General features: G+C 34.7%; 1 protein-coding gene across 1 annotated transcript in view; it reads left to right on the top strand.

Moving 5' to 3' along the window:
• The window catches only part of LOC111048257 (basement membrane-specific heparan sulfate proteoglycan core protein), a 259,916-nt gene that overhangs the window by 187,106 nt on the left and 60,342 nt on the right, over positions 1–12,468 (top strand). The window contains 7 exon segments of the mRNA XM_039422952.1: positions 741–918; positions 2,420–2,674; positions 4,203–4,489; positions 6,453–6,644; positions 8,971–9,134; positions 10,205–10,301; positions 11,651–11,757. Coding sequence (XP_039278886.1) covers positions 741–918; positions 2,420–2,674; positions 4,203–4,489; positions 6,453–6,644; positions 8,971–9,134; positions 10,205–10,301; positions 11,651–11,757 — 1,280 coding nt within the window.

Below are 12,468 nucleotides of genomic sequence, written 5' to 3'. Positions count from 1 at the left end.
TACCATAGGCTCAAAATGGTTCCAATTCTAATTTATACGACAGTCTAAATGTAGCCAGGTTATGCTTCTATTGTAATATTGTTATATTGTATTATTGTTGTATAATTATATTATATTATTATTGTATTTTCTAATTAGTCTCAAGTTACACATTAGAAAAAGATTTATAAGAAGCTGCATTTGGAGTATTGCACTCCATAGTTCAGAAACCTGGACTATCGGTATGGCAGAAGAAAGAGTACTAAATGCCTTTGAAGTATGGTGTTGGAGACGGATGCTCAAGTTGAAATGGACTGATAGAATTACTAATGAGGAAGTATTCCAAAGGGTTGAGGAAAAGTGAACTCTTTTACGTATTATTTTAAAGGACAGACGGCATTCTTGGCTTGGCCATGTAACGAATACACTTTAAGCATACTGGAAGGTGTGATAATTGGACAAAGGGCTCGTGGAAGACCCCGGCTACATATTTGAGGCAAGTTACCAAAGATCTAGGGATCCTGAGCTATATCCAACTGAAAAGTACAGCTCTGGACAGAAAACGATGGAAAGCTGCCTACCAATCAAATGATTGAAGCGAAAGAAGAAGATTATTGTTTTTCTCATTGTATATTTTTGCTTTGTGGATAAATTGAATTGAATTGGTCTGAAATACTATTGAGTTTTGATAGGAGTATACCTCCTGAGACTCTTCATAGTGATGATACACTAATGTGGTGTTTTTGTGACGTACCTTGCAGCGCGAGAGGCGCCGCAAGCAGTGATCTACCCGCAGGAATACAACACGGTGATGGAGGGGGGAAGCGTGATGGTCCAGTGCCGGGTGACGGCTGGCATCCCCACTCCCCACATGAAGTGGTCCAGGGCTGACGGGCGACCTATTCCTGTTGGCTCCGAACTGCCTGGTGGCGCCCTAAGGTAAACAATATATAAGGTAGACAGACATATGTTAACTCTTTCTTTTTTCAATATTGTTTCTTCTTTCTTTGTATATAGATACATATTTTTCATATCCCTTTCATGTTGTCTCACAACTACTATTTACTTATTTATTGACCTGGCGACTCATGATTGATAGAAAAGAGAAAACAATAGACTATTGAAACTATAAAAAGTAAACTACAGAGTATAGAAAGTATAAACAGTAAACTATAGTAGACTAAAGAAAGCAGTAGGCTCCAGATCCAGATACTGTTGTTGGTGAGATGAAGTGATATTTATCGAGATGACACTATTAGTGTTTGTTTTTTTTTTTCAATAAATTCTTGATATTTCTAGGCAACATCCTAGTGTTTCAACATCAAGTAGTGCTGATCAGAAAGGTGTTTTCACCCTGCTGATTTTCACTTCCAAAGTAGTAAACTGATATTGAATTAGCGACTAAAAGTCTTTTTTAGCTGTGGAGTTGATAATATTGTAATTGATAATTCGTAATATTTATAGGCAACATCGTAGTGTTTCATTATTAAAACAGTAGACTACATTTTCTAAGTAGTGTTAATCAGAAAAAATTTTTCACACTGCCGATTTTCACTTCCAAAGTAGTAAAATGATATTGAATTAGCTACTAGTCTTTTTCGTAGTAGTGGAGTTGATATTGTAATTGATATGTTATAATTATTCAATAGGCTACCCCTAAACGAAATTGTAACAAACACATTCATCTTAATCATCATTCGATCACTAATGCAACATGACTGGTGTATGTGTATTTTGTGCGATGAAAATAATAATATTCATTATTGGGCAGCGTTAGGACTTTTTAGTCTTCTCTACCACTCGACTTCGAAATCAACCTAGGATTGTTGGTTTTAGTTGAAAGAGTTGTATTTTATTGTACTTTAACACGGATATTGCATTGTGTGATTCATTCGAGTGATCGTGTTGTATCTTGTTGTGCTGTATCAATTCGAACAATACGAGGACTATCTGTCAACAGTTGAATATTAATATAATAAAGACTTGGTTCTGTAAGTTAGAGAACATACTTTACAAAAATGGAATATACGAGACTAAATATGTAATCAATTTTATTTTGCTTTGTGCTACTATTGTTTTGATTCCCAATGAAGATAGTGTTGTTGATTGATCAAATGATTTTATCATTACTGAAATTGGAACTATGTGAATGGTTTGCATAATAGATGTTGCACCCTGATTACACTGTAGAATGAAATAACGTTTCTCAATCAGGATTGATTTGAATATTGATGTTTAGGTGATTTGTTGTTGTGATTTATATTGAGTTTTGTGATGTTTGCTGCAGACTGAACAGATGGTTGTTATTGTAATTTATTTATTTATTGATTTATTTGATTTCCAACGGTTACATGAATTTCAACTCAAGTATTCAAGTAATTCGTGTGCTGATGAAAGTGTATGTTCTGATGTTCTATTATTGTTCTGACTTGTGTTTCAGACTGATGAAAGTGACAATGGCGGACAAGGGCCAGTACGTGTGCCAGGCGTCGAATGACGTCGGGTCGGTGACGGCGGTGGCGTCAGTTGATGTACAGCAGCTGCCGGTCATCCACCTGACCCCGGGTGGCCCACTGCTCAACGTGCGTCTCGGCCAGAGAGTGCGACTCGAATGCCGCGCGACCGGACATCCGCCACCCTCTGTCACCTGGACGGCGCCCGGCATTCGCGGCGGACTACCCGGGCTGGGTTCTGGGTAGGTGTTCAATGTCACTGAAGAAAAAACAAAAATATATTTAGTATTTTCCATTTTAATTTACAAACTAAATGATAAAATCATAATCTGAGATTATGATTATGATTTAGATTATGATTAGACTTAACCTATTTTTGGACTAGTTCTATTAAAATTTGGGCAAAAACAGTCTTGGGCTTTGAGACTGTTGTTCCTCACCCAACCACTCATAATGAATTAATAATGATATTGTATCTATGAATAAATTGAATAAATAAATTGCTTTTTGATAAATTTTATGAGTAATCTCATGAAATTGGTTTATACACAGGCCTACTGCAATTACAGATTTGTTTCGAATACATGACAAAAATCTACTTATCCAATGCTCTGAATAACTATGTTCTGATAAAGTTGATAAACTGAGTACACACGTTCATTGGCCTACTGTTACATCGAATGTTACTTGAACTTAACCGCTTTACAAGTCACTAATTAATGTACACTTAATGATCACTTTTGAATGATCCATTAAGTAGCAACTCAGAGTTCCCGGGTTCAAACCCATTCAGAGCCAAAAGTTTTTGAACAGGTCACTCCCGTGTTATCGGATAGGCACATTAAACTGTCGGTCCCGGCTGATGTATGACAGTCGTAAGGCCCATTGACGGCTCAAATGATATATTCAGGCGAGGCGGAACTTCCGTCAGGAACTCCCCACCAATAAAAGCCATACGAATATTTTTTATTTTTTAATTATCCATGTCTAGTGGATATAGAGCTTGTGTGGCAGCCTAGAAGTCCAGTATTCAAAACCACATACTAACAAAGTATTTCAGCCAGGTCACTCCCGTATTATCCGATGAGCACGTTAAACTGTCAATCCCAAGTGATATGTAACAGTCGTGAGTCTCATTGACGACGGTTTAAATGATAAATTCAGGGGCCTTCGCGTAAGGGACTCCCCACCATAACAAACCATACGAATTCATTTCATTTTCTTGGAGTAATTTATTCCAACTTCAAATTTAATTAATTCTGCTGCAATTTCTTAAATCATATTTCCTTCTAGTTCAAGTTCAGCAAACGATTTTTCCTCATTTTAATCTATGATAACATCAACTCATAATGATAATTACACAACTAACCGGTGAAAATATGAAAACCCTATTTAGGCATTTGATGAAGTTTTTATTTATTTATCCATGCTACTAAAGACTCTGATTTAATGAAAGTGGTCGATAAAATACTAAGGCGATCCTTGTGTTATTTCTCTTTCAAATTTAAGTGATGACAGTCCAAAAAGTAAGTTAGGCTACGCTTCCTTCATTTGTAAAATTTTCAGTATAAACATTGACTCTTTTGTCCTAGATTAGAATTCAAAAACCAAATCAAATAACACTCAATAAACACTAGAAACTGTAAAGCAGCGAGCTACTTTGAAAATGTTTGATCCAAAAATTAAAAACAAACTTATTCGCAAACAAACTTAGCTTTTGTAGTGACTCTTATGGAAAGAATCGACAATAACATTTCGAATTGTTTGCAGACCGTCGTACGGTATTAAAGAACAGCGTAAAGAAGTGGCGGTGTACGAGATCAACGACGTGCAGGCGCGAGACGAGGGCATCTACACGTGCCGGGCGCAGAACGCAGCCGGGCCGGCCGAGGAGGAGATTCAGCTGCTGGTTGGCGGAGACGGCGTCGGGACCGATGTGGGGCCCACGCGGGGCGATGTGCCCTTCACGCAGGGCGCTGAGGGCAAGGTCGAGCTAGACGAGACAAACTTCCGGCTGCCAACTGGCGCGCAGGCGCATATCCGCTGTGTCGCAAGAGGTAATACTTGTTCTCAAACCGTAAAATATTATTTATTTTCAGTACAAAGAATATTCCGTAAATATATTTGAAATATGGAAAACGAACTTAGTGTGTGTATCTGTTTAGAAAAGTTGAGTCATTTTATTTACTTAGTATTGATGGAATTGGAGGTGTATTCTTATTACTATTTTGTTTATACCGGGTGTCCAAAGAAGAGGTTTACACGTTTAATTTTATATTACATGCCTATTCTTGCACCGATTTTTTTTTTAAATTTTACACAGTTTACAAAGTAGGTTCTGAAAATATTCTGGGAAAATTTCAACTCGCTAACCTCTGTAGACAAAAAATGGCGGCATATTGAAAATTTTACCAATTCGCTTTCCATATTCATGAGTTATCTTATTTGTTCACTACGTTGCAGTAGTATTGCCTCATTTGATGGTACCAGAAATGGGTCAAGTAATCTTCCAATAAGATGGTGCTAAACCTCATTTCGCAAATCATGTTAAGCAATTACTAAATGACTAACTTCATGGCCGTCGGAAGTTAGATTGGCCACCCCGACCAGATTTAACTGTTTGTGACTTCTTTTTATTGGGTTACTTGAAGGAGAAAGTTTATACCCATAAATTCAATAATGATGTGGAACTAAAACGATCAATAGAAGAGGAACTTCTCCGGATACCGCGGAGTTTATTTGTAAGAGCTTACAAGCGCTTTCTTAAGCGCTGTTATCAGTGTGTTGCTGTGTATGGGTTTCAATTTCAATAAATTTGGACTTTTAAGGTTTTTTATTAGGCCTTGTTCTAGTTGTTTTATCCAAAAGTTATGTTGCCCTACAGTGCAACAATAAAAATATTTTATAAAACCAAAAACACCTTCTTAATGCTTTTAAAGTATCGTTTTTCAATATGCCGCCATTTTGTTTCTACAAAGGTTAGGGGGTAGAAATTTTCCCAGAATATTTTTAGAGCATACTTAGTAAACTGTATAATATAAAATCAAACGTGTAAACCTCTTTGTGGGATACCCGGTAAAAGTTGTACTAGTTATTTTTTCCAATAATTTTCTTCTAATCTGAATATTTTTATTCTCACTCTGCTAAGTTAATTTTCCATTTGTTTCAATAAAAATATGTAGTGTTAGTATGCAATGGGTCTTGCAAGACCTGGCAATACGTTGTAATTTGTGATAAAGAATCAGTCAATCAATAAAGACATGGTAATTGATCAAAGCTGATGGCTTCTTGGTCCATTGTTGTTAAATCAACACTATAAATTAACACAATATTTTGTAACTTAATCACTGACATTCAAATAATGTTGTATGTCGATGTTTAAGTGACAAAATTGTGTGTCAATAGATAGCATCATGTTAAGTTACCCATGACCCATTAGCCATCATTATGTTACCCATCAGTCAACCAAATATTATCGTTGCTAGATTGTAAGAAGCTGAGACTTTCTCAGAGTCTTAATTTAACTACAAAATGCATGCCATGTGATTCAATGTGACATAGTAGTATAGGCAGTGTTGCAGAACAACGTTATCGGTGATGGTGGTTCACATATAGATTTGAGATTTAATTTGAAATTTTTATATGTTGCAATTTAACATAAACTGACAACGCCACTATTCCGTGGGTGGCGGCTCAAATCTCAACTTGTTTTCACAAAATAAAAATACATTGAACTAGTCTAGACAGAGTAATTCACTACACGGAAATTGTAGTGGATACTAATGTAAGTATGATTTGATTGAGTGTTGAAACGATATCAAGAAATGATGTTCAGGCAACTAGGCAATAGTAGGTAATTCTTTTAGAGGATTAGAATGAGATGATTAATAGATTCTTTCATTAGAGAGTAATTGTTATTTTGAAATTTCTCTCAATATAATATTCTGAAAATATTTATTTTTTTCAATAAAACATCCTAAAAAGCAATATTCCAATGAATATTCTATTTTGCTTTCTCAGGAAATGATAACGTGTATCTGAAATGGGTGAAGGACAACGGACTGCCTCTGCCAGCTGATTTCAATACTCGCGACGGTGTACTCTACCTGAACAACGTGCAGCGCGAAGATGCCGGATTCTACACGTGTCTTGGACTCTCACCGGGTGACAACTCAGTACTCTTCACTGCCACAGCTAGTCTCAAAGTCATTGGTGAGTGTTGTGCTCTAATTATGTTTCCACCTGTTAATCTTCATTAATGAAGCTATCAATTCATTCAAACACTTGGATTTTATCAAATCAAAATCACTATTCAATTGTTTTGAAATCTTCTAGGGCTTAGAATAATGATTTCTATTAATAACTCTTTAGTACTTTTCTTTCTACTAATAAATCTTTGGATTTTAGTTACTAAAAACTAAGATTTTAGAGTTTAGAATTATGATTTCTACCAATAACTCTTTAGGACTTTTCTTTCTACTAATACATCTCATGATTTCAGTTACTAATAATTGATCATCAAATGTGCTTACTTTTCTCAGTCTAATCAATTCCTTGTTCTATTACATGCTAACATAGATCCAATAAAAGAGTGCAAATCGCATTCCAAAGGTAAGTAAATATTGTTTTTTGGAAGCAAACTTTGCTCGTTAAAGGAACAGTTGTTGCTCTATCTTCACAACAAGTTTTTTGTAGATTGGTATTCATAAATTACTATATGTTCCTGTTTTGAAATTCAATGTTCAACCTTGGGTAGATATCATTGTGTGTGCGTTTTGTTATTCACCATCATAGTACCTATTTCCAAACATACTTGATTTAATAACGAATCATTTCATTAATTCGATGTTCCAGTTAGCTTAACTTCACTATGTTATCTCATTCCAATATTTCAGTAAAAATATAAACATGCAAATACAGAGTGCGGCAGCGAAACTTCCTTTTTTAAAGTGAATAAAACTATTCGTATGTATCAGAAAGTTTGTATTTATTTTTGTAATATAGACACATTATAAAGTTTCGTTTCAATTAGTTTTGATTATTAAATCAGGTAGGTGACGTCCCCCATTCTCCATACCCTAAGTAAACCGATTTCTGGCGTTTGTCATGATTCCTGCCAGCATTACAGGCGTTATGTTGGCAATATCTTCCCTGACATTGGTCTTCAAATCTTGTAGGGTCCTTGGAAGGTTTACATAAACAAGGAATTTCAAAAACTCCTATAGAAAAAAATCACAAGGGTTCAAATCGGGAAATCGGGCTGGCTACTTCAAATCGATCTTAATTGAGATGAGGCGTCCTAGAAAGTGTTCCCTCAATTGAAGGCACGTTCAGAAATTTCTTGCAGAATTGCCATCTTGTATGGAAATGAAGATTAACATGAAGAAATCGTCTCACAGAACGATCGGAAAGTCCAAGAGCAGACGCATGTTTGCGCGTTGAACGCTGTGGTGATTGCATCATTGAAACTCTCACTGTCTCAATGTTCTCATGTGACCCAATGGGCCGAGGGACTTCAGTTCTTCGTCTTGTCGCACTTGCAGTTTGTCTGAACGTAGTGACCCACGTAACAATTAATTCCCGGTCCGGGACAGTAGCCAAAGGGGCTGGATTAAGTTATTTCGAAATGCGCTCGGGGTTGTGATCACAGAACATTCGCTCGAAAAATAAGTATCAACGGCAAATGCGCGCTCCTAATTGTTCCAATGCATGATGGTGACTGAACATGTCGGGAAGAAAACTTCATGTTCTGGCCTCTCTAACGAGACCAAATTTGCTCTACTACGACATCAGCTGACTGAATGGCGTTCACTTTAAAAAAGGTAGTTTTGCTGCCGCACCCGGTATAAACCATGATGATTTAATTTACGTATCCTTCATTGTTATTATTATATTATACAGTGTGCATTGTGAATTTCTCGGTTACATCACAAATTGCTCTTTATGGTTGAAATTAGATTGAAAATCAAACTTTAATATTGTTAAGGATAGAGAAGCTCAAAGCTTTCTGTCATTATTGTCAGTTCATTTATCTACGAAAACTGCTCAAATCATCAATTGAAACTAGACTATTATTCGATCTCCAATAAGAATACAAATTGAACAATATTCAAAATAATAGACAGCTATTTCTAAGCTTTTATTATGATTTGTATAATCATAACAAATATTCAATTCAATTCAATTTATTTATTTCACACACACAAACAAGGTTGTTACATATTAACAAAAAGAATACATTCAAACATCAACAACAATGCACGATAAAACAAAATAAAGAGAAAGAAGTGAAAAAAGGTGGAGGATTGAAGGGTTTTTCCAACTATGTTTATCCATGTACTAGGAAAACCTTCAATCCTTGAGAAGGTGAATAAGGTAACAGGAGGAGTAAATAGAAAGAAATGAAAGGATGGGATGGGGGAAGAAAAATAAGGAAAAAGGATAAAATAACGATAGGTCCAGGTGGTGAAAAAATATTTGAATGACTAGAAGATTTAAAAAGGATAATATATATTATTATAATATAATTTTTTTCTAGAACTACCTAGAATAACTCTTGATCCCGAGAGACAATTCAAGCGGCCTGGTGAAAGTGCTCAGATAAGATGCATTGCTCATGGAGATCAACCAATCGACATTTCGTGGGACGCCGTTGGTAGGAGGTTGCCACCATCTGTATCCAACGACAGAGGTTATCTCACAGTAAGTACATCTCAAAATTATTAAAGATGTCTCTGGAAAGAACAACTTTCTCATTCTACTTAGAAAGTTATCCTTAACATTAAAACGTTATCACAATATCCTCTGATATCTGAACATTTTCTTAATAATATTGATGATTTCTCCTGTGAAATCTCATGAATGATATCATTTCTTCAATATGTGAATATTTCCTATTTTAGTGATAATAATGTGTAATAAATTATAATTTAATTTCCCCAATGTTTGGTTTCCAAGCATCTAAATTTAAAAATCTGCTTTGTGAAAATATTTTAGGACTAAGAGTTTTGTGAAGTGAAGAACTACAAGACTACCTATTTCGGACTACGTGTTATATCTAAATTTTGAAGCACAAGGTTACCTTATTTTTCCTCTTCCTATCACTTGATGGTTTACTAATTGTAAGAAAGAATAAATAAAGATCGCCTCTCCTCTCGTGAATTATGAGAGGATTAATGGAGATATTGTATTGGAGATACATTTTTCATGTTTATGAAAATCAATGCTGTGCATAAAATAGTTTACAGACTTGTAAGAATTAATACTATTCTGGTTAAGAATTTATAGCTTACAAGAGTTCCTTTCAGATTGAACTAGCTTCAAAGAATTAAAATATGACGAGTAATTAGAATAGGGCTGTATTATCGACTTATATGTTCACTTGACTATTCCGTATGGATTGGTGATTTATACACTTTGACTGTTCTGTACTGTACGGAATTGAGTATTTATAAGAATGACTTGTCTTATACTCCCTCCTGGAGTCTCCAAGACGAAATCCACAAGAACTGAATTACTGTTCTTGTTGGAGTATGGTGTTTATTTATGACTAATTAGAAGCTCCCGTGAAACCGTATTAATTATTCAATAATGAAAGTAATGTGCTCAATTTTGACCAATTGAAATTCAGATGTCCAATTATATGTTACATATTATTGTAATGATGACTGTACGTTCTTTTTGAATAATTTGTTTCTATTTGAATTAATATTTCAAGTTGAATATTCTCATTACAAAGCATTCATAAACTTGTTTGTGTTTTTCTTGTACAGTTTTCAAGTATAGTGCCCGAAGATGCTGGACATTACATTTGCCGCGCCAGGAACCCGTACGGAGACGCCGAAGCGGTTGCCGAAGTCATCGTGAACAGTAAGATTCCAAAAATCCACAATCTGTAAAATAGATTTTATTCTCAAATTGGTTTCCTATTGATTCTATGGAATTGAAATTTATTATTCTATCTTCTTTCATGATCATTGCATATCCCGCATACAATTCAAGTAGGTAGTCATAGTTCCCTAGTCATAAAACTAGGCCTATCTCCCACTTTGAAACTGGTAATAGTTTAGAATAAACGTTCAAATTTCTCCTTCCAGTTTATATTGTGATCATTACAATAAATTATTTTATAAATTAATTCCAATATTGAGTTCATCAAAATAAAATATGTTATTAATTAATTCCAACAAACGTCTCATCAAATTAAGTTAATTCTATTTCGATTTAAGTGAATTTAATCTCAATTAATACACTTTATTAATCTCACTGTATCACTTAATCTCACTGTATCACTTAATCTCACTGTATCACTTAATCTCACTGTATCACTTAATCTCACTGTATCACTTAATCTCACTGTATCACTTAATCTCACTGTATCACTTAATCTCACTGTATCACTTAATCTCACTGTATCACTTAATCTCACTGTATCACTTAATCTCACTGTATCACTTAATCTCACTGTATCACTTAATCTCACTGTATCACTTAATCTCACTGTATCACTTAATCTCACTGTATCACTTAATCTCACTGTATCACTTAATCTCACTGTATCACTTAATCTCACTGTATCACTTAATCTCACTGTATCACTTAATCTCACTGTATCACTTAATCTCACTGTATTAGCTCATCGGTGAACCTATTAGGTTTGTCTCAATAAATATTGAAAACTGGATAGGCCTACTACTCAATTAATACTTCCATCTTTAATGTTGGATGAGACTAATATTTTTTTGTTGATTATACTTTCTATTTTTTATGTAATTAGATTCCATTTTGAATTATTAGTTTAAGATTTAGAGACAGTTGATAAGTATCTACTTCTACTGGCGAACAAGTGTTTCACTTATGCCAGTAGTCTTCACCTCCAGCCGTTTAAGAATAAGATAGTTGATATAGCTATTTAGAATATAAATTATTGTTTTTGTCCAACTGTCACAACTTTGTATTATTTTTGAGTTTTTTTGTGAAGTAAATTGAATATCTGTGTGATTGGCAATGATTAATCTATTAATATACTTTGTTATATTTTTTTAAATCTCTTCAGAGACATATATAATGATTATTAGAAAACTCAACTTATAACAGTTTCATAAGAGGTTCTGTTGACTCTTTCCACACCATGGAATCACAGTATTTGTATTTTTCTTCTGAAACTAGGATTCTTTTTTTTTGTACATGATAATTATCCTTATGATTTATTTTTTCAGATAGAACCAATTACACACGCCCAGTGGTAACAGCCGCAGATAGAAACCCGGTAGCAGCTGAAGGGAGTGACATCACCTTGAAGTGCGACAGTGAATCTGACACAAATGTAATTGCATTTTATTTATCTCTCATTTAGTGTATACCTAGGAATTCTATAGACAGCTCAATATCTTGAAGGTCGATTGATATGAATTTCCTAGACATTCAATTATCAATAATCAATTGTAATAACAGACAATTGTTGTATAGACTGTCAATAATTAATTATAGAGTCGATTGTTTTTAATCTACATAGGGTCCTGTAAAACCATACAGGGAACCAATGTACCTGTAATACAATATTTTACTTTCCTTGCTGGGAACTGTATGGTTTTGAAAAAGCGGCAAATTTTTAAATGTTGATAAACATTTTAATTTTTCATACAATGCCAAAAATCCCGAAATTTGAAATCCTCCCTGCCCTCGAATCCATCGATCCAAAATAGAAAAAGCCTATCATGGCTTTCATTGGATGATTTCATCGATCGAATCTCGAAATTTTGAAAGGATAACAAAAATTAAGTAGCAAAATAGTTATTTGTGCAACTAGTGCGCAAAGTGACAGTTTGCTGCACCGAAAGAAACGTTTACGCCCGAGCCGTAGGCGAGGGCGGAATGGTTTCTTGAGTGCAGCAGAGGTACTTTGCGCACGTATTTCACATTAAGTTTTTCCTACAGTTACCATGAATATGAAAAGTGGGTAATTATAGGTAAAATTGCCTGAAATGCATCAAATGTTTTTCTGTGTAATTTTATTATTGATAAAAGCCTTAATTTA

The sequence above is a fragment of the Nilaparvata lugens genome, chromosome 3 (genome assembly GCF_014356525.2).
Source record: "Nilaparvata lugens isolate BPH chromosome 3, ASM1435652v1, whole genome shotgun sequence".
NCBI lineage: Eukaryota > Metazoa > Arthropoda > Insecta > Hemiptera > Delphacidae > Nilaparvata > Nilaparvata lugens.
Note: the sequence above shows the minus strand (reverse complement) of the source record. Positions and strands in the feature narration are given on the sequence as shown.